Raw genomic sequence first — 24,054 nt, forward strand, 5'->3', positions numbered from 1 at the left:
AGTCTTTCCGGGTGTTCCTCTGTGTGATCCACGCTGGTTGTCCAGTTGGCAAGTCCCCTGGCTCTGCTGATGCCATTAGGTGTACGTTTGGAGAGGATTAGTGTGTGTGTGGGGTCGGGGACCTGGGTCAAATGCAGGTTTGTTTACCAACAAAGGTAATAATCACAAGCAGAAGGCTCTCTCTCACTCTCGCTCTCTCTCTCTCTCGCGCTCTTTCTCATTCCAAATATCTGTGTGTGTTTCTTTCTTGCTTGTTGCCTGAGCATGCAGGCATTAGGGACGGCAATTATGTGTATCAACTTGTCTAAGTTTTTTATACATTATTTATTTTTTATTTTCACAATATTGCAACCTTTCACTATTATTTAGCTAGCTAGCTGTCGTGTGTTGAATTAGCAACAGTGAAGTCAATTACAGGTCGTTAAAAAGCAGGTAGTGTAATGGATAGCCCGCCGCATACAACCGGTTGAGGGTCGGAAGAGGGATGTGGACAATCAGGGAACATATAGCTGACCACACACACAACCGCCGTCCTGTTGATACGATCGGAGTGTGTGTGCTACCTTTGGTTATCCTGTATCTTCTCGGTGTTCAGAACCACGTTGTGGTCAGCGCACCACGCTGCCAGTGGCTTGACCTTCCGGTCCTTCCTGGAGGCAGACTCATTGTTGTCGCTGACGAGGCCAACCACCAATGCACTACCTCCAGCAAAATGGTATTAGAACCATGTACAGGTGTGCAGTTGTAGGTGAAGAGGGAGAAGAGGAGAGGACTCAGCACAGCCCTGTGGGACGCTTGTGTTCAGGGAAGAGAGTTGCGGAGGTATGGTTGTCTAACCTAACCAACTGTGGGGTCTGTTGGCTTGGAAATCCGTTATCCAGTTGCAGAGGGAGTTGTTGATGCCATGGTCACTGATGGTCACAGCATTTTCATGTACTGTTGTCAAGGGGGGCAAGGGGAGAGTGAGCGACGCCGTGGAGATGGCGTTGTTCTTGCGGTAGAGGAATTGGAGGGGGTCCAATGTGGAGTGGCAGGCGGCGATCGAATAACACGAGGCACGTCGCTAGAAACGCGGCCGCCTCAGAAATGCAAGACACCGTGGCGAAGCATGTTGGGCAGAACCGCGGCGTCTGCAACGGGGTAAACAAATGGGATTAATGAAAGAAGAAAATGTATTCAAGCGGATGTCAAGCTCTTAACTTTGCTTTGCTACTTGGTGAGGATGGGTGAAAAGCCCATTAAAAAGCGAGTTTTGGATTAACGAAAAAAAAGAAGAAAGTAAACCGAAGGGTGAACGAGTTCTGTCTGGATGAAAACTTGCAACACAACTAGAAAGATTTGGTATGGTAGTGAAACCTACCTCCTGCTTCATTTGATTGGCTGCCTTGGCCAAGGGAAGAGCGATGAGAGTAGGCGCCTTGTTCTTTAAAGGTTGATACTGCTAAAAAAAACGCTACAAAAGCGCGACGTGAGTCACAAGAGAGGAGCGCACGGCAGGTGCGCCGTACAAAAAGGGAAACAATTGTTCAGCAGCTTGCGACGTGTTTCTAGCGACGCGCCTCTGTGTGATCACCCCCCGTAGACAGGTGTTGAGGTGAGCCACTCCCACCATCCTGTCAGTAAGGCGTGCTGCGGTCGACTGCTTTGGCAGCGGCCCCACAGAGTTGGTTTTAGAGCACATGGGGACTGCTGCTTGGGCCAGTGACGGGTTGAGGACGTCAGTCCAGACCTCGGTCAGCACACGTCCAGGGGAGGAGCTCCTGGTCGTGCGTTAATCCCGCTCAGCATGGCACATGCCTCGCTGGAGGAGCGTGCGGGGGACTGGGGGGTCCGCGGAGATGGGATGGCGGCCCCCTGGTCGTCCCGGTCAAAGCGGGCACAAGAGCCGTTAAGCTCATCAGGGAAGGAAGCGTTGTGGGTTGCGGGGGGGGGGGGGGGGGGGGGGTTGCGTTGGGGGGTTTGTTATCCCTGAGGGACTCCGTACCGTGCCCCATGCAGCAGGGGTCGCCGCCTTTCTTGAAGCGCTCCTCGAACCTGAGCTCTTCATCCATTGCTTCTGATTGGAGGATGCAGTTTTCCGTTGAAACACGGTTCATACTGCTGATGCTGGTGGGGATCCAAGGCCACAACAAAGGAGGCATATGAATCAATGTGCTAGTGGGAGTCCAGGTTGGCAAATGCACTCGCAGTTCGTATGCGTCTTCATGTACACTAATACATCCATCATATGCTGTATATATATATATATATATATATATATATATATATATATATGTATGTGTGTCAACTAGTGTGTTACCCAGTTTATGAGCCAAGAGCGATACATCATATCCAAGGCCTGGTGGCCGTGGCAACATATATGGGTGCTGTAGCCTTGCAGCAGAGTTATAGTAAGGCGTCGTTTGAGTTTGCGGCCACAGGAAACATTTGGGAGGAAAAAGTGTGAAAAAAAGCTAAGTTTCTATAATTGATGGCCGACACACTCTCCCATAGCTGCCCTCTATCACACAGACTCACCATGCTAGTCCTCCTCCATGCTACTAAACCCACTCTTCTCCAAGGTATAGTCTTCAAACCATGCGATTGGTGGAAACAAAGCGTGTTGGTTCCCTCTTGAGCATCAGACCTGCAGCCTGTTTGTGATCCCATTAGGCTGTATCGCTTACCTTTCCATCACACACCCCATTGCGCTATGATTAAGGTCTCAAGGAAACAAAACATAAATCTTGGGGGTGTGCTTGTGCGGGACTGTGTGTATGTTTGTATGTATGTATATATTCGTCCGTGCTTCTGCTCCGGACATATTTGCGACTGCATAATGAGAGCTTAATGGGAACAGCGGCGAGGGGGAGGTGTCGTGTGTGCAGCCTCCATCCATCAGCCACAGCATGGCTACCCACTTCCTAACACTTCCTGATTACGTAATCATGTGACACGCTGCATATGTGTCAGGCAGAGGCAGGGATGCCCATACTGCTGACGATGGGTTCCAGCAGAGTTCCAACACTTGGAGGCTTTCATGCACTTCCTGGTGCTGACATGCACAAGCCGGCTGCTGTTAATGGTGTGGTTGGTGCGATTCCAGAGCGAGAGAGAGAGTAGAAAAGACCAGGAGGCAGAATGATTTTATAACTAGGCAAACCCAAAAAGGCTCTCCTCCTGTCCCCCCCGTCCTTCCGTCCCCTCCATGTTTCGCCGGCATTGAGAAGTGTTCCATTTCAAGCATCTGTGATTGACAGGCAAGATGGGTTCCCTGACGAAGGTGATGTTCATGATTGGTCAGAAAAGAGCCCGGAGCGATCTAAGTTCTAAATTGGCGAAAACTGAGGCGGAGGCAGCCACAGGGAACTCAAAGCATTACTTTTCACATATTTTATTTACCAGTAGCTGTAAGGTCATTTATGACGAATAACACTTGAATTCTAGCTCTTAAATCTTACCTTCAACTCTTAATTTTTTTTCTCAATGAGGCGCCCTTTTTTTGATCTTCTTTGTGAATAAATGTCAATGTTGTGTTGAACTGTCTGGCACTTTATGAACGAGTCTAAACCGATGCATAACGCAGTCACGTAACTCGATGAGATTAAACACGTAGCGGGGTCTGGCTTCTTACGCCTCGTTTCCACATACGTACATTCTCGTATGCGATTCAACCGTCTCCGACCGAAAGTCCATTCATTCCTATGTGATTCTCCGTAATGTCCGTTTTTCCTCCGAGACTCCTCCCCTCCGTAGAATTTCTGTCCGGTATGTCCGTAATATACGTTAAAAAAATTGAACTTTCGCCGTCGTTTTACGGAGATACCGTATGAAAGTTTTTATGTTTTTCACAAAACTTGTAGCCTAAGTACCTGGCAGGCCAAACTCCTCGGCGATCTCTTTCCAAGCCTGGTTGGTTTGTTTTTATCTCTGCATATGTCGATCCTCATGTTCCAAAGTACCGGTCTCCTATCCGCTTATCCGGGGTCGGGTCGCGGGGGGAGCAGCTCAAGCAGGGGGCTCCAGACTTCCCTTTCCCGGGCCACATTGACCAACTCTGACGGGGGGATCCCGAGGCGTTCCTAGGCCAGTGTTGAGATATAATCTCTCCACCTAGTCCTGGTTCTTCCCCGAGGTCTCCAGGGAGACGCCAGCCACCCTTCTGAGAAAACTCATCTCGGCCGCTTGTACCCGCGATCTCGTCCTTTCGGTCATCACCCAGCCCTCATGACCATAGGTGAGGATGGGAACGAAGATCGACCGGTAGATCGAGAGCTTTGCATGCGACTCAGCTCTCTTTTCGTTACAACGGTGCGGTAAAGCGAACGCAATACCGCCCCCGCTGCTCCGATTCTCCGGCCAATCTCACGCTCCATAGTACCCTCACTCGCGAACAAGACCCCGAGGCACTTGAACTCCTTCATATTTTGTCCGTAAATAAAGTAATGCCCGTACGTAAAACACTAGCGACTCCTTCCGTAAATTTACGGAAGCACGGATACGAAAAACATACGTATGTGGAAACGAGGCGTTAGTGTGCCTGCTTGGACCTTGCTTCGTTTAATATGCATTGAAAACGAAGACAATCTTCATTGCTCGCTAAATGAAATGGTTCTCTTGTATATGCTTCTAACATTGTGTGTGTGTGTGTGTGTGTGTGTGTGTGTGTGTGTGTGTGTGTGTGTGTGTGTGTGTGTGTGTGTGTGTGTGTGTGTGTGTGTGTGTGTGTGTGTGTATGTTGGCGGGATGCTCGATGCAGTGTGTATTTTATGATGAACACATAATTGAATGTAGTGTTGGATATTAATTAACTAATCCTCCGCAGACCTAGGTCACTCATTATGAAGCAGAGAGTAATTTACATTTTAGTTACTGCTCTGACACTTCCTCTGGCCCCACTGGCGCGTATGCTATAGTAGCACATATACACATGCTTTAGTACAGCGCCATCTAGTGGCCTTCTTTAAGTTATACACTGTAGAATGAATGCAATGCTCACAGGGTTTTGAGTATGTATTGTGTTTTTGACTTTTTTAACGTTACCAAAGACATTTAAAAAACACGCTTTCCATTTTCAAGAAATGCATACTTTTTTTTTTTTTACAATTCAAGCCTTTACATTTTTACATTTAGGGCATTTAGCAGAGCCTTGACTCCCCACACACACACACACACACACACACACACACACACACACACACACACACACACACACACACACACACACACACACACACACACACACACACACACACACACACACACACACAGCATTAGGCATGAAATGTGCAGGCAATGGGGGGAGATTAAGGTGACACGGTCGACTGTCCTGACTCCCCTAGGTGAAGTCGTGCTAGGTTCCCCAGGCAGGCTATTGGCCTACTGTGATTTACTCATTTTCACCTTGATTGCGTAAATCAGCACTTTGGTTGCAACTCCCATTACTAAACAGGATACCCCTGCTGGGCTCACAGATGGGGGGCTGTATGCCAGGAGGAGGCAAATGCTGGATGGGGGTATTGCACAGTGGCTCTAAATTTGGGCTCCAAATTTAGGCCACAGTGAGTTCACCCCAGAGTTAGCTGCTTTTCTTGTGTAGTTCCTGGTGTGTTATGAGGGCTGCTATCAGATGGGGCTAGCAGTCACATCCAGAGTCTCTTCCTGTTCACATTGGAGCCACATACCCCATGGGTATATGCCTACCCACATTATAAGCAAGTAGCGTTGTTTATGTTGTATGATATTCATGTTGGAACCTGATTTAGGGATGGTACCCTAAATATAAACGAATAGCAAACACACACGCACGCACGCAGGCGTGCTCGCGCACACACATTTAATGAACAGCCAAATGTGTGCCCCTAGTATTCAGTACATAAACTGCTACTGGTTACTAGCTCACTTTTTAACGCCTAGTAACCACTGCAAGAAACACAGTGCAGCATATGGGTGCTCTCGGTGTGTCTCTGACTTGAGCTTCATCTGTACCAACATGCAGGCCTACGCCAACCTATAGGCCAGCTGTTGGGGGGGGGGGGGGGGGGGGGAGGAGAAGAGAAGGCTATGATTTTACGTGAGATGGAGTGATGATAAACAACAACGTTTAACACGAATACACACAATGCTGCTGCTGCAGCTATGTTCTGGTCTTGTGCCCTTTTCCTTTTTTTTTTAATGAAAGGAACACATCAAATTCATACCTTAGTCATCTTAAGGCGATGACGTGTTGGAGCAGTTTAGTGCCGGCTGTGATGAGCTCATGCTACTACGAGACCCAAGGGAATCAGAGTAAGGGAGGGGGTGGGGGAAGAAGGAGATGGAGAGAGGGAGAGAAGGAGAGAAATGGGGAGAGAGACACTGAAGAAGAAAGGGGAAAAAAAGATAAGGGGGGGGGGGGGGGGGGGTGTTGTAGCTGTGTGTAGCTGCCTGAAAGAGAGGGAGGGGAGGTAGAGATGAGGCAAAAGAAGCGTGAAAGCCTCTTTCCCCCTCTTCAGAGGCGTTTGGTTCAGTCAGTCTGCTCCCAGTCACACGGCCAGGGACCATTCCAGCAGGGATCTTTTTTTTATTGCTAATACGTTTTTTTTGGTGCTTTTTGGTGGAAACATGTGTCCTATAGTGAAGAGTCCAGATTGCACCCCTGTGCTTTGCCACTGCAAAGTGGCCTGCACCGGCAACTCTCTGTCTCTCATGTTTGGATGCAAGGTAGGCTGCCTAGGGTTTACTCTGTCTCTAACTGTCTCTGTGTCTCTGTGTCTGTACATCTTCCTTTTTATGTTTCTCTGTCTGTCCATCCGTCTCTGATTTTCTCACTGTCTCTCTCTCTCTGTCTGCTTCCATGTCTCTCTCTTTGTGTCTCTCTTTGTCTCCATCTCTTTCTCTGTTTCTGACCATCTCTCCGTCTCTGTCTCTGACTTCTTCTCATGTCTCTCTCTCTTTCTCTCTCTGTCTCTGCCTCTCTCTCTATGTCTCTCTCTCTCTCTCTCGCTCATTCTGTATGTGAGTCTGTCTCTCTGAGGAACTGCTATTGAGGATCAACAATTCGAGGGAAGAGATAAATGTTTCCAAAGAACTGTGGGGCAATGTGACTGTGTGGTCAGTGTGGTTATGACCTGATGGTTTGCATTTGTCTGCATGTCCGGTCTTCCTGATTTAATAACTTTTAGTCCCTTTCACATGGTGATGCATGCAGGAGGCTGCTTCACAGAACACCCGTTTGTTATTTCTGGTTTTGGTATTTGCCGCCTTTTTCCTGTGCTGTGCTGTGCCTCTCTCAGTTCCCTGAGATCAAACAGTGAGATCATAAAGTGATGCAAGTTGTCATGGTGAAGTAGTGTGTTGTCGATGTGATTATGACCTCTACTAGTGCCTGCTTATGCTTGGTCATTAATTAATATATATGTATATGTTCCTATATTCTATATTATATATGATTGTTATATAATTTATTCTATAAGATATTGAGTCAGCTAATTAATTTGTTCATGTAGCTCTTGGCAGTTTATGAAAAAGCAATTTATTACGGGTCCAATCGGTTGGTCTTTCATTTACCAGTCCATTGAATTATGTTCTCTGTTTTAAAGCGCGGGAAAAATAGGCCTTTTCTCTATTCAGCACTTGTTACACTCTGTTGGCAAGGCAAATTATATACCAGTGGCAAAGCTTCATAACCTAGGTACAGTGCCCGCCTTGGCCAATGATCCATATTTTACCCTGACTCAGAAGGACAAGCAAAATGAGAAAAACGATCGGTGGAAGATGTTGAAAATTTGATTCATGAGGACTCTTAAGTACTTTGACCATACTGTCCCATTCTCTTAAAGTGCTTCTTGAATAGTGGTCAAAACTTTACCCTGGGGATGTCATTCCCTTGCTCTGCCAAGAAGGAAGCATAAAGTCATCACTTTTCACTTGAAGTGCATATTTCGCCCTTTTAACTTAAGATCTTGAAATAGGAAATGGCATCTCTTCCAAATGATTTACTACTACACCCTGCAACTATTTGTTATCACTCGCTCTCCTGTCCAAATGACTCCTTATTTCATCCACCTATGTGCTTGCTATCTTAGTTTCAAGTACTTAAATATTGTCAGAAGACAACGTGGAAGAAATTCCTTGTGTAGATTACAGTCTGTGGAGTTGGAGCAGTCCATAATCCCTTTGCAAACCCAATCACAGACATGGGATTGTGACCAGTTAAGCAGCAGGGCCGACTATAGAGGTTGTGCTTTGCTCTTCACACTGTCTATTAGTGAACACAAACTCTGGTCGCCTGCAGCAGTTTACACTCCACTACAGACACAGCTGTGAACAAAGCTTTTGTTTCAATGTGCTGCCTTAATCCGTAGAATCAGATACCAACGATATCTAATGTGCACAGTTGGTGTGCATGCATGGGCTTTGTTCCTGAGCTCCAAGGTTTTTCTGTTGTCTGCTATGCCAATGTTCCTCTTTTCAAGTCCATTATCAATATGGCTGGCTAAGAGTTTGTCCTGCTCTCTCTGAGTTCAAACTAAATTAGATGTTTATCTTATAAAGTCGAGAGACGTGGTCTTTTTGGTCCAATTGTCAGAGTTGAAATGGCTATTAATTAAACTTTTTAACCTAGTAAATCCGACAAAATGCAATACCTACCAAAATGATTCGAATCTAGGTAATTATTCCAACATGAAACAAAGAACTAAACAGAAGTGATCCCCGGCTCCGATAGCTCAGCTAGTTACGACACGTCTGAAATCCTCCAGAAAGAGCCATCCATTTTCCTTTCTTCTTCAAGAACTGCACTCTACTTCTAGATACTTCTACTTCTTAACAGATAGTGACAGCTGGAATCAAGCGGGGCAACAATGGCGATTGACAAAAGAGATTTAGCTCAATGAGATCTGCTGCAGCCAATTAGCCTGCCTGACCCGGATCAAATGAGTCGATAAGGAACAGATAAAGAGCCTTCTCAAGACCCACCGCAGCCCAGGGCATGCTCTGCTGTCAGTGGTCTCCACTACCACCAACGCTGGTGGTGGCAGCACCCCTACCACTGCCACTGCTAGTAATACCACACCTACAAAACTACTAATAATGCTACTTCTACCCTACCACTAGTACTAACACTTCTGCCGCATTTACTACTGCTGCTATTGCTGCTACTGCTGCTACAACTCCTACCCGACTGCCATTTTTACTACTACTGCTAGAACTGCTGCTGTTACTACTACTACTACCACTACTCCTACTGCGACTCCTACTGCTACTACTTCTGCTACTAATACTACTACTGCTACTGCAGTTGCAGCTGCCCCTACCACTATTCCTACCCTTTTTGACACAATTATTACTGCTGCTATTGCTGCTACTACCACTACTCTTACTACTACTGCTACTACTACTACTTCTGCTACTACTGCTACTTTTACGTCTACCACTATTACTGCTGCTACTGCTGCTACTACTACTACTCCTACTACTATGTATCCTACTGCTACTACAGTGTGTGTGTGTGTGTGTGTGTGTGTGTGTGTGTGTGTGTGTGTGTGTGTGTGTGTGTGTGTGTGTGTGTGTGTGTGTGTGTGTGTGTGTGTGTGTGTGTGTGTGTGTGTGTGTGTCTTTTTGCAAGAAAAAAATTCAAGCAAACAGGGATGATATTTATTTTCCACAAAGATTGGCGCTTTTATGCAGGTTTTTGCGTTTTTTTCCTGTTCAACTACCTGAAGGTGAAACAGGGTTAGAAATCAGAAGAAAAGAGCATGGGGGCCAGTGAAAATGTTTCGGTGGTTCATATCGCCTGCCTATTCAGTCTCTCTTTCAAACTCACTTCAAAGAACAAAATTGCTGTTGCATGTTTTTCCACTCTATTTTCTTTCCAACGTCACGAACTTCAACGCACTCCATAGCATCACGCAAGAAAAAGAGGTGGAAATTAGTCATGATGGCATCGCTGCTGATCACAGCTGGAGCCGATAAATCCCCTCGACAACTGCAAAGGAGTCATTAGTCCTGGGAATGCCGATTGTTACCTTTTCCCACTAAAGACAAAAGCCGGATGTTAGTGGATGTTTGTGGGTGTTCTTTTTAGACTGTAGCATTTTATTCCCTATTGTCCCTAAAGTAGAAAGATGTAATCTGGAGGCTGCTGGGGGATGATGAATGGCGCTGCGTTCTCAAACAACATGTCCTTGATTATGCCCTAAGACAGAGATATCAACCGAAAGGCACCGTTTTAATGTCGCTTTTGTCCGTCACCACCACAGAACCGGATCAGCCCACAGAAAGGTTCAGGTGAGATTCCCAGGGAGGAACGACCTACCGAAACAAATCACACTAGACAAACCTAAGCCAAGAAACACACACACACACACACACACACAAAAACACACACACACACACACACACACACACACACACACACACACACACACACACACACACACACACACACACACACAGTCACATACATACCAGTCACACACACACAGTCACTAACATACCAGTCACACACACACACACACACACACACACACACACACACACACACACACACACACACACACACACACACACACACACACACACACACACACACACACAGTCACATACATACCAGTCACACACACACAGTCACTAACATACCAGTCACACACACACTTACACACTTACACTCTCACACACACACACACACACACACACACACACACACACACACACACACACACACACACACACACACACACACACACACACACACACACACACACACACACACACACACACACACACACACATAATACCATAAGACCCCAATCCAACACCCCCCTCCAGAGGTCTGGCTCTGCATACTCGTAGACCGCTTTAATGCCTGTATCCGTGGCATGTAGTTAGATTACAGTTTAGAGAAAACCTTTGCCTCCTGCGCCTTCAAGCCCTGTGTGTTGCTCGCGTCCAGATTTTGGTGTGCCTGGGTTTGGGGGTAAAACCGTACAACTTCTGAGGAGGCTAGTTCGTATGTGGCAAGCTCAGCTGAAGGTGAAGACATAAACGGAGAGAAGTGAGCGGTGCATGTGTCCTCATACGACATACGTTGGCCGATCGCAGGGAATCAAGCCACAAAATCTCTGTACGGTTTTACGGGAGAGGATCTTCCAATCAACAGACTTGAAACCTTCGCAGACTGCACTGCTTTGTATCTTAAAGCTGCCATAGGTAGGGCTTGATCCTTTTAAAGAGAGAGCCAGGTAGAGCAGAGGAGAGCAAGAGTCTCCTCCTTCCTCCCCCAACTCTAAATTGTCTGCCTTTGAGAAATTGAGTTGCGTTCAAGCACCTTTGATTAACAGGCAAGATGGATGCCCTGAGGCAATATAAGCTGTTATGGAAATGTTAAACCTGTGTCTGCAATGAAAGTGCTCCACAGTGCTCTCCGGGGGTGCTGTCCATGGTGCTGAATCACCAGAGAGTACCACACAGATCTCCTCTCACCGTGTGGGAAGCCACCACATTTACAAAATATCAAGATGAAATGCTGAAAAGGGCATGAAGGATGCAGAGTGAGAATGTTAAGAAGTAAAGAACGGTCACTCCCACTCACAAACACATTACGGTGTGTGTTGGTGAGCACTCCCTCGGTCTTTAAGGACCTCACGTCGGCCATTTGCCTGCCGTCGTCACTGCTGATGGACTTGTAAAATATTTGTGTGTCTAAAGGAGAGAGGTTTGCGTCCCTTAGATCTCCTTATCAGTATAGGCTGGCGTCTCCCCGCTCCAACCATGCAAGAGCCCATTTTCACTCTTTATACCTGGAGGGCAAACACTCTCCCTTGTTCCATCTCTTAATCTCTGTCTCGCTCCCTCTTCATCTATCGCTCTATCTCCCTCTTAATCTCGACCTCTTTAACTGTCTTTATCTCGCACACTCTCTCCCCAACTTGTTTATCTTTCTTGTGTTCTGTCTTCCTCTCTCTCTCGCTCGCACTCTCTCTCTCTCTCTCCTCTCTCTCTCTCTCTCTTTCTCTCTCTCTCTCTCTCTCTCTCTCTCTCTCTCTCTCTCTCTGTCTCTGTCTGTCTCTCTCTCTCTCTCTCTCTCTCTCTGTCTCTCTGTCTCTCTCTCTGTCTCTCTCTCTTTCTCTGTCTCTGTCTCTCTCTGTCTCTGTCTCTGTCTCTGTCTCTCTCTCTCTGTCTCTGTCTCTCTGTCTCTCTGTCTCTCTGTCTCTCTGTCTCTCTCTCTCTCTCTCTCTCTCTCTCTCTCTCTCTCTCTCTCTCTCTCTGTGTCTCTCTCCCCTGCAGCAGTCGTCACTCATGGTTAAGATCCCCGTCAGTTGTTTGCAGTCCGTGGTCGAGTGGGCTCACGTGGGCTGCGCTCTACCTCCGCAACATGGCTGCCACTGTAGCTCGGGGGGGGCGTAGTAACTCTAGTGTGTGTATGTGTGTGTGTGCATGCCTATGTGGGTGACGGGGGAGTGGGTGGATTTTCTTTTGTAATCATCCCTCCAACATGGTTCTTCAATGTAAATGATTTGTTTTTGACGTCATGAATGATAATGACATGCAAAACATTACATGCAAAATCGCTATGTGAGGATGAAGATAATTCTTTGCGTTTCCAATAGACCCCCCCTCAACTCTGGTGTAACGTGTGCCGTGTCTCCTGAGACGATCTCAGGAGGGTTGCTAGTTACATTCTTGAATGCTGCCATTCTACATTCTAAATGTCCAAGTCCAGTCCAATTACATCACTGGTGTCATGCGGATCAAACCCAGCATCATCTGAAGTAGGTTTAGCAGCTCTCCTGCCACTCATTACTGGGCCGTTGTAGTGCAGTACAGACAACATATTTTAGGTTATTGCTCACTGAATGTATTCACTTTAATAGGTACGTATTTCGGTCAACTTTAAGCTCGGAAAATTGGAAAAGGTTGAATAAAATTGAAAAACGCCTTCTTCCCACTCCGATGTTTCAGAGCAGAAGCAAACAAACTCCAAAACGTATCTGAGTGGTTGCCTTTTTAGACATTTGCATAAGTGATGAAATGGGAATCCATTGGAGGCCACACAGTGGGTTCCAGTGGCCTGCTGGCATGGGTTGCGTAAGCAGCAGCATTACTGTGGGTGCTGGTACCCGGAGGCGGGCGAGCTGCTCCCTCCCTGGTTAACATAGTAGGTCACTGGGCTTCTCGGAGCCTCGGGGTCACAGCTCTGGTCCTCCCGGGGCTGCGCTACATGCTAATGCTTCCCCCTTATTATACTACAACGCATCATACCGCGGCAGCTCAGTATGCGAACGCCAACACAGGGTCGGATGGACTTAAAGGAATAAAAACAACTCTCTATTAGAGGACGTCACGGCTGTGCATGTTTGTGTAATCCTGTGTTTTACCCTGCCACAGCGTGTTTGTTATCCTCTATTGGAGCTTAATTAAAATATGTAAAAATGTGCGATGTTATTAAATTACTTAAGATTGACCTTGAGTGTATCTTAAGTGATTTTAAAATGTTCCAAATTATAATTAGTTCGTCTCAAATTCCTTTCCTGCCATTAAAGTCATTGGGTTCGGAATATATTTCTAGGTTTTATGAAAATTCTGATTGCCGTGCCGTAGTCGGATAAAGTAGTCTCTAAGTTGCTAGTATTTTTTGCCCGGAGGGTTAATCTTAGTAGGGAGTTAGGGCATACTCATGGCAATTTTTCCTCCACTTGCCCAGAATTTGTTGTCAAAATGCCTTACCTGCTGGGGCTCTTCATCAACCTTATGGCTTTGAAACCTGTTTGATGTCATAATCATTTACATCTCAGAGACGCCTGTTACGGAGCCTTCCCATGCTGCTGACGTATTCGGTCACACTTTAATGGCTTTCAGTGATTGAAACAGTCTCTTCACTCTCATATCCCACTTGTCAGGAGAAGTGAGCCTCCTTTATTGTGGTCCCGTGTGCATCGGGAGCCAATCAGAGCCCTCCAGCCCTTCTGCTAGACCCCCTTTGTTGTCTGCAGAGCAGGCTGATTAAGAGTACTTTGGTATCGGTTTGTGTCTCCGCGGCGACCATGATTCTGTGTTGTTACATATAATTTTTTTTAAAGTAGTAACTTTTACTCCATATCAGGAAGGAAATTATGTTTAGTAAAATAAATGGTAACCTCACTAACAACAACTACACATAAAATAACTACAAATGCAAAGGAAGTGTGCCACTAAGCTGTTTGTTCTAATAAAAACAAAAAGGCATCCAAGTAAAGACCACTCAATTTGTGCTTGGTTAAATATAGCAAGCTTAAAGCAGTTTACAACCACAATGGAGGGATTTACTGGCCACAGTCGAGTGAGAGGAGTCCATCTGGCTTTCTACACCTTCGGCATTCTCCTCGCCAGAGCTTTTCCTCCGCTGTTTGTGGTGAGGGTCATGGTCTAAATAAATGCCTGAATTAATATGTGTTGGTTTGTATGGAGTAGCTGCATCACTGAACTGCTGCTTACCTACGGCATAATGCACAAAAATAGAAGGCAACACAAAAATGAGGCGACACAGGTGCGTGGGTGAAAAAGTTTAGCTTTTGTGTGTGTGTCTGTGTGTGCACCTGTCCAGACAAAAAACGTCCTTCTCTGTGTCTCTCGCGCTCTCTGTTTCCCTCTGCATCTCTCTCTCTCTCTGTTTTTTCTGTCTAAAGGTTTTATTGGCATGGAAAACATACATTCACATTGCCAAAGCACATGAAAGTAAAAAAATCCTCTCTCTCTCTCTCTCTCTCTCTCTTTCTCTATCTCTATCTCTCTATCTCTCTATCTCTCTATCTCTCTATCTCTCTCTCTCTCGTGATAGCATGCAGGGCAGCACAACAAGAGACTAACCTAAAGGCTCTTCCTGCGCTCATGATAACATGGCTCCCTACTGAAATGCATCTTGATGATAGAGCCAGATATTTAGAATTGCTGTTATTTTTGCTGTTGTAATCCACCAAGGAATGGCATCCATCGCTCTTGCTGCACAGTTCCTTTACCCTATCTATAGTGTAACATCAAAGATTCATGCATGAGATGGACAACTAGGGCAGAAGATGAAGGGGGGAGAAAGGCCAGTGGACTATTTTTAGTAGCGACGGTACCTAGTAGACGTGTGATTGGATGAGAGTTAAGCATCCTTCCTGAAGTTGGCCCTTTACAGTATCGCTGAAGGCAACCCCCTCCTCCTCATCATCATCAGTAGATCACCATAATCACTGCAGTGTTGCAATGGGACCACGTCTCCAGCACTCAGCCAACTGTGCTGCTCACGTGGAGATCAACACACACACACACACACACACACACCTAGTCACACACAACTACAGGCACACACACACACACACACACACACACACACACACACACACACACACACACACTGGAAGGACAGCCATTCTTCAGTGTTTATTGTTGTGTTGCTCTATCAACATAGGACGGACCCAAGATCAGGGTTTTCTGTTTCTGTCAGTGTAAAGAGTAAAGGTGCAGGCTGTTTACCAGCCTCTATCCAGACCATGCCTGCAGTCCAGGTCGTTCCAAAGTGAGGTGTTATTTACACACTTTTCTCAACCTGCTGATCCGGTCAGTTCAGGTGCCATAAGCCAAGCTTAGCTTTTCGCTTGATGTGTCTTTTCTACAGCGGAAGCCTCAAGTTTTGTCTTTCTTTGTTCAGATCTCCCAACACCACTGATGACAAAATGTGTACAAAGTGTATTAGAAATGCGTTACATCAACTGCAAATCCATAAGTTGACTGTGCATGCTCGGGGGATTGTTTCAGATTTAACATGATGAGAACAAGACTCCCCCTAAAGCCCTCCACATTTAACATGTTCCAGAATGAACAATATACCAGACTTCACCAGTTAGCAGTGTCTCAGATCAACACTAATAGACCTGTGTGTCTTTTCTGTCTGTCCCTGTGTGATTGGCTTTACCTGTATTGGAATTTGCTTGTGACTTGGCTGAGCGTGTCTGAGACCACGTGCGTGAACACGTGCACGTACGATCACGAAACAAACTGCTTGTCTCCTGTAATGAGCCCCTGAATGCACCTCATGTGTATGTGCCAGCTGACCTGTAATTCGTGGAACGCTACTCTAATTTATCTCTCTTCATCAGTTATTGCATTATTACTCGTTTTATTACTATTATTACTATCGTCTTATTGGTCACACTGCATTTACTCTGTTACACTCTGAATACATCATAACTTTGTGGACCCTAAAGTGAATGCAGTGATGTAATGATGGTAACCCTCTTTGTCCCAAATGAATTGGACAAAGGGGCAAAATGGTAACTGTCCTGTGCGACGTGCCTCTGTGAGGCAACACTCTTTCGCCCCCCGGTGGTTATATTTGGTACTGCTTCTCTTTCTCCAGAACAGGCCACAGGCGGTGCAGGGCTCCCCACCAAATGGACAGCCCCCGCCCTGCATGAACCCTGCCCTGATGAGTGCTCCCTGGGTGAGAGGGGTGGGAGGGTTCCTCCACGTCCTTGTCGTGTTTTGTTGTGGTCGACGGTGCTGCATGGTCTATCCGTCCTCTTGTCTCCTTGACCTCACCTGACCGTCGCCTGCTGTATGTTGTCCTGGTTCACATGCTGGGAGCTATGGGAATTTTTGTCTAAGCATGATCCAACGATCGCAGCATCATCCACACTGTATCCACGTTCTCAATGGTTCTAAACACACATGATGTGTGAGCGTGTGAGTGTACGGCCTTGTTGAACTGCGTTTGGCTTGCTTTGTCGCTGCTGCTCTCTGCCTTGCTTTGCTTCTTTAGAAACGTGTCTTTTTGTTTTACCGGATCAAGAAAGGCCATCGATCGCACCGCCACCATCCCTTGTTTGACAACCTTGTAGAACACTTCATTGCGAGTCACACACCGGGGTTTGCATGTTCAGCAAGTGCCCCTTTGATGATTACTTGAGCTTTTCTGTGTACGTTATTCAAACATGTTTCTTATTTGCATGTCTGACGCCGCATGTGTCTGTTCCCATGAGTCCAATAAGGTCCATGCACACACACACACAGGGAAACAATACGAACAGCAAAACATCTGCCGCTTACCTCAGAGTCTCTCTCATTTCAGATGTTTATTCATTGCACGTCGCACTCACAGCACCCAAGATGAATTGTAATGTCGAACATTGAAGTCTAACCTTTAACATTGAATTGAAAAATGTAACCATGAATTGGAGAAGTTTACCTTGAACATTTGATTGTAACATTGAACATTGAATTGGAATATTTTACATTTAATTGTTCCATTTAGCTTTGAATTGACCCATTTAGCATTGAAATGTAACCTTTAATATTGAATGATCACATTGAACCATTAATTAGAACAGTTTCGCCTGAACATTAAGTGTAACACTTTACTCTGAATTGTTACATTTTAGATAAAAGTGTTACATTTAAAATTGAATTCTAACATTGAACATTGAATTGCTTCATTTCAGTTGAATTGTTCCATTGATCTTGAATGTATGGGTTCTAACGGACCCCTCCCCCTATCAGTACCACTACCAGGACGAGGACTCGCCGGCCCTGGACCAGGGGGGGTTCCCGCGGCTCACAGGCGAGGCCCGCGCCCCTGAGCTGGTGCACGTGTCGGAGAAGAACCTGTCGGAGATCGAGAACGTGCACGGCTACGTGTCCCACTCACACATCTCACCACTCAAGGTCAGCAACCTCCTCCCACACACACATCTGCATGCACGCACACACGTACACACGCACACGCATGCACCCACAGGCATATATATACACACACATACACGCAAACACTCACGCAATACGCATGCAAACACACACGTATACACGCACGCACACACAGGCATATATGAACACACACACACACACACACACACACACACACACACACACACACACACACACACACACACGCATATACAAACACACACACCTTCTTTGTAATTTCCCCAGAGGGATCTTCTGTTTGAGTTTTGTTTTCTACTCACATTCCCTTCAACCCGTCACTGTCTCTCCTCATCTCCGAGCCATGAATGACTGCCTACCTGGCATCCTATCAGTCTGCCTCCCCTCTCTCACTCTCGATCTGCCCTTCCTCTCTCTCACTACCTCAGACTTTCTCTCTTTCGCTCTGTACCTCACTCTTTCTCACTCTTTGTCAATCTGGCAGGTCTTTAACCTGCATAAACAGCCAGGTGTATGTATGCATGTATGTAGATATCTATATATATTTGCATAACTAGTGGCTTTATAGCAGTAGCAGATGTCTTCTATGTCAATATTCTACTAGTGACGATGGCTGTGAACAGTAGGGGTAAGCCATGGTGTAGAGCTTCATGGATATAGCAGAAATAGACAGGGAGTTTAAGGTGCACTTCAAAATGCAATCAACTGAATGGTTAGAGCGAGAAAGGCCCACCTGGCAATCTATCGGTGATTCTGCTCTGTTTATTGTACGTATTAAATTGGACCCTGTCTGTTTTCCGGTTATTCCTTTTTCATCTTGACCAGCTCTTATCTTGAACTGCATGGTTGAATCCGTGCCGCTTTGATATTGTGTAGAGAGGAAATTACTAAAGCACTCACTTCCTCTCGAGCACACGCTCTCTTGCTCTCTTGCTCTCTCGATCTCTCCCTCTTGCTATCACTGTCTCTCTCTCTCTCTCTCTCTCTCTCTTGTTCTAACTGTTTAGCTTTCTCGCCTTCTCTTTCTCTGTCTGTCTGTCTGTCTGTCTGTCTGTCTGTCTGTCTGTCTGTCTGTCTGTCTGTCTGTCTGTCTGTCTGTCTGTCTGTCTGTCTGTCTCCCTAACCCTTCTTTTCTGTTCTTTGTATATTTCTAACTAATGTGTTTCCCAAATGAGGGTCAAATACTGTTCAGCGTGTCTCTTGAGTCCAGCTATTTTGTTTAAAATAGACAGTTTCCATGTAAGTAAGCATATAATTGAGCTGAAAGTGGTTCTTTTTTTACACTTTACATTTAGATTCATGCCAGTAGAGGGCAGTGTTGGAAATGAAGAGCGGGATGCTTCTGGTTTCAGTATACGAGAAGTTTCAACATAGCTAGCCAACCATGTTTCCAGTTGTACCTGAAATTCCCTCATATTGAATTAGGAATAAGTTGGTTATGGTTGTTCCGCAACATGTCTGTAGAACCCTTGCTGGAACGCAGCATTTTCATGTTTCATGTTATTGTTGTTCAGGTTCTGAGGTTCTATCAGGTTAACACAACCGATTGGGTCGCCTGTACACTGCCCCAGAGCCGTACACAGGCGTTTTTTACGTCTGAGCTGAACCCTGATCTTTAAAAGCATTTGATCCAGCTTTTCTGGACAGCCAAGGGTCAAGAGTTGAAGTTTGGTAGGCCGAGAGCAGCAAAGCTTTGGATTGTAGCTGGTACCTGGCAACGAGCCTACGGGATTGCATCAAAGCATCCACTCCGGCATCAGCAGAAAGGACCAAGAAAAGGTCCAAATGGACCTTTTCAAATTGTTGTCTATTGAAAACATTTATTTCAAAGTGAAAGTTACTCTCATGAATGTGGAATTTGTCCCTCCCGAATACGCAGCCCTGCTGGGATTAAGATTAGATTGTCAGAGAGAGGAGGGATGGAGATTAGCTGCCTCTCGGTCGGTAACGTTCAGACTCTAATGCCACAAACACACACCTGGGGAGGCTGACCGTCACGCCTCCTAATGGGGACAGTTCTATCATCGATCCGCCGATACACCCCAGACACATTTTTAATCAGAGTGTTGAAGGCTTGGAACATTGGACGTGAGAAGTGCTTTGAATAACCCCCTCTGGCCTGTTCTATTATTTACACTCCTGGCGTGCACTCGTGTACTAATGAGTATACGTGTGCACAGTGCGAGGCATTGCCCTATCACTCTAATGAGTCTGGGTCCTATAGTAGCTTTTCCAGCCACCGGAGGGCGCTGTTTGTAAAAACATGAGTATGAATTCAACGCCCTTTGGTCCCTTTTGGATCTGCATGGAGAGGGGACCCACAGTGCATCCCGTTTGGATTCAGAGTAATTACAGAGGACCGTACACGCCTCATGATGTACAGACAAGATGAAGGCCTAGCTGGTTCTGTCTGGCCCGCCGCTTATAACCCTGATGGACGTCCCCTCTGAACTCCTTTTTCTCTTGAACTTTGATATCTCTCTTTTCTTTGAGAATATTCCCTCCGGGATATTCTCATTTCAAATCATCCATGACATAAAATATGAAGGAATGAGTGAGCATTCATGAAAACTGCTTTTTTCCTTTCTTTCCCTGCCTTGTGTTTGCCTTGTCTGCCTCCCCCACCTCCCCCCCCTCTCTGCTGTTGTCCCCTTCCCCCCCCACCCCCTACCCCAGTTTGCTGGCTAGTGATCCTGTCTTTCATTCTCTGCCTACAGCCTGCACTGGTTACCCGTTTTGATCTTGCATACCCGGGTGTGACCACAGCAAACTACATGGCAAGTTTAGTTTCCTTTTTCTCTCTCTCTGTCTGTATGTCTGTCTCTCTCGCTCTCCCTCTCTCCCTCTCTCTCACTCTTTCTCCCTTGCATTTAGGGATATGTATGCACCCTTTAATTTTTTTTGGTTGTTATTATTTCCTTCTTTTTTTTGGCATTGTTCGATCTCAAATTATTCTGCGCTTCTAGAAATGGCTATCTAAGAGAACAAAAATGACAAAGGATGAATGGCTTCTCCTCAACCCCACCTGAGTGATGCATGACGTTGATTGTAACGCTGCAGACTCGTTTACACATGACTTCTTACCCCAAAGCACCTTCATCCATTTCTAAATGCTTAGTTAGGATGTGTTTGAGTAGCTGCCGCTCTTATTGTTTTCAATCCCACCCATATCCCTTGCTTGTTTGGGTCCCCAGTGCTCAATGGCTTCCTTATACCTATACAGGTATGTGTTTATATAGGCGTCGCTTTAAATAATCACCGGCTAAAATATGTTGGTCAAGGTTAATGATTGGGAATTTTGGCTCTTTGCTCTCTTTTTCAATTGATTTATTATTTCATAAGGCGCAATTTCATGTGGTCTACCTTTCAGTGTTATCGCTAGGCTCACCTACCCCATATTTGCGTCTTTCCTTGTGCGATCAGGATCGAGATTGCTTTATTTGGCCCGAGAAATTTGTCTTGGACATAAAGGCTGCCTCATCAAAAAAGACATGCATTTATAGTGCAGTAACAGACTTAAAGTGCATCGCACAAACATGTGCGAACATAAGTGCATTCAAGTACATGCATCACTGACCCATCCCTTCACACCCTCATTATATCCTGGGTCCAGGAGATTCACAGATAGAGGATCAAAGGGTTGTCATACTTATTTATAAGGTATATTTTCTTGCATTTGAGTGGCACCCTGTAGCATCTACCTGATGGAAGCTGTCCGTATGCTGAATAAAGGACATGGGAGGGGTCAGCGGTCTTGGGAGAGATGCTCCCTCACCCCCATCACTTTCATTGCTGTGTGGACCAGTCTCTTTATTTGCAATTTTAACTCAAGATATTCATTCCATAAGGTTATATACTCTCTATCACAGCGTGATAAAATAATATTAATACCCTCTGTCTGACCCCAAACACCCTGAGACTTCCCAAGAAATCGAGTCGCTGTTGGATCCTAGTGCATGCCGAATTCACATGGATATACCCACACTGTGACAATATATATGCACATCCAAGTATTTGTAAGAAAGAACCTGGGTCATTCAAGCGTTATGGAACAGTAATGGAGAATGATGCCCCAGATGTCCTGAATGAAAAAAGATTTCTTCTGATTTCTTCGTGTTTAAAATGAGAAGGGGGCGCCACACTATTTGTACTTTTTAACCGCCAAACTATAGCCAGAGTGTCCGAGGAAGTCCCAAGAAGGCGGTGCCATCAGAAAACGTAACAATTTAGGTGCTGGGATGTCTGCTTGTGCACTCATTTGTATATAATGTAAAGAGAATGGGAGAACTCAAACATCCTTGAAGAACACTTGGTGACTTTAAACTCAGAAAATGTCCTGTTCACTCGGACCTGCTGGGTCCTGTTGGTCCAAAAGGTGTGACCACCTGATGATTAATGGATTAACAGGCAACTGTCTGAGTCTACTAAGAAGGATGTGTTGCTGCAGGGTATTAAAAGCAGAGCTAAAGTCTTAAAACAGCAGTCTGGCTTAGGCCTATGGGTTTTCAAGGTGACACAATAAGGTGTTTTATGGTGCTGCATCGTCAGTGCCACGACTGTCTTTAAAGGTAAACTAGCTGTTCATCTATGTTTGACCTCACTCCCACACAATTAACTTGTCCAGGAACTTATGACAATAGAGGGCAGAGCAACTGGTCTGTACTCATTGTTCTCTTGAGGAACAGGTTTTGGGATTGAACTGTATGAGAATCCACAGATCTTTTGAAGGACATAGACCAAAGTTCCTCTGCACATATCTTCATAAGGAAAGCTGAGACACCATCAGGGCCTGTTCCCTTAGGGATGTTTGTCTGTTGTCTATCATTGGAACACACTCATCAAATGTTATGTTGTTAATGGCACCATCATATTCTGAAGAGAAATCATGTAAATCTAAGCTAATGTGCAAGCCGTTCAAATTCTTTGCCTTGGTAATGTCATTTGTTGTGTGCAGTTTCCTGGTGGGAGACACATTTGTAATGGATTTCTTGGTGGCCTACAGTTTCTTTATATTATTGCACAGATCAATCAATCATCCTTCCAAATTGATTCCTCGTATGGTCTCTTGTTGAGTTTCTGGTTCAGCTCCCCCTGTGCTGATCTGAGTTGGTCCTTATTCCTGAAAGCAAGCCTCTTGCGTTTGATACAATCCTTAACGTCATGCATTAAAGTAATGCATGACTTGTTGTTGGGATGAAGTTTCATTTTCTTTAGGGTGGTCACAGCAGCCACACGTTAACACAATCTGTGATGACTTCTGATGACTCATGGAAGACGTCCCGGTCTATGCTCGGCTAACACCCCTTCAGGGCTTCAATCGTGTCGGCGGCCCAGACTTTAACCGTTTTTCACGAGAGGTAGGACTGAGCGGGTGGATGGGAATGAGCTGTACTGTGTCTCTGGCTGAGGTGAAGCAAGCAAGGACAAGTGGCCATGGATTACAGTGATGACGATGAGAAGGATGAAGACGATGATTTTATTCCTTCGATTGACGTGGTCAGTACGCAGCTGTGTTCTGAAGGACTGCCTCCTCAAGCACCTTGCTCCATCGCTGGGTACACTCCGCACAATATAAGCCATGATATATCAATGTATATGTGTGTGTGTGTGTGTGTAGATAGATGGATAGATAAATGGATATATAGATAGATATAGCTGTAGAGTGCAAAGTAAAGACTTGTTGGCGCAGCATAGACAAAACAGTGAGCTAAGCTGGAACATTGTGCAGGTTTGCGACATGATAGATGGGGCATTGTTTAAAGGGTGGAGGTATTGACTTGATTCATAGCCGTCCTTCAGACAAAGTCGAGCGAGTGTGCATGTGTAGACAGCTGGGGGGAGTAAACACGCTGCCGGGATATCAGGTAGCCATAGCTGACTGATCAGGATGTCATTTGCCCTGGAAGTGGCTGCTTAGTTTTACTTAACGTAGCCAGCTGCGCTTGATGACAAAAACTGTCCTCTAAACAGCGTCTCAAGGTGGCGCCCGTATTCATCTTCAAGACCTCCGAAGCAAGGCCGCTCCGGGCATTGCATTCCTCATTGTTATTCATGTGTACGTCCCGTTTGCTGGAATATGTTATTTAGAGTAAGGCATGCTTTCCTCTCTTGTGGTGAGTGGTTAATGGTGTATATAGTGTATGGGCCTGTTGTTCACATTGATACACATACTAGTGAATCAACATAAACACAAGGGCAAGGTCACCACACACACGTGTGTGTGTGTGTGTGTGTTGTGTCAGGAGGGTTCCTATAGACTGAACAACAAGTGACACTCAATTAATGGTGCAACTAAAGGACCTTTCGATGTACAATTGCATCAAACGGGTCGAAAAGCCCCTGGTGGTATAGGGACCTTATGGAAGAGGAGTGGTGGGGGGGACCCCTGAGTCTTGGTCAGGCCCGGTGAACGTG

The 24,054-nt window shown here is 45.8% G+C and overlaps 1 protein-coding gene across 28 annotated transcripts in view; it reads left to right on the top strand.

Moving 5' to 3' along the window:
• Window positions 1-24,054, top strand: part of dlg2 (discs, large homolog 2 (Drosophila)) — a 133,985-nt gene that overhangs the window by 43,632 nt on the left and 66,299 nt on the right. For 22 of the 28 annotated variants that reach the window (XM_060057107.1, XM_060057111.1, XM_060057112.1 and 19 more), the window contains 2 exons: window positions 16,340-16,423; window positions 17,479-17,643. In XM_060057107.1, the coding sequence (XP_059913090.1) occupies window positions 16,340-16,423; window positions 17,479-17,643 (249 nt within the window). Of the gene's footprint in view, window positions 1-6,468; window positions 6,682-16,339; window positions 16,424-17,478; window positions 17,644-24,054 lie in introns of those variants that run through there. The other 6 variants (XM_060057115.1, XM_060057116.1, XM_060057130.1 and 3 more) reach the window with 3 other exon arrangements.

The sequence above is a fragment of the Gadus macrocephalus genome, chromosome 7, assembly GCF_031168955.1.
Source record: "Gadus macrocephalus chromosome 7, ASM3116895v1".
NCBI lineage: Eukaryota > Metazoa > Chordata > Actinopteri > Gadiformes > Gadidae > Gadus > Gadus macrocephalus.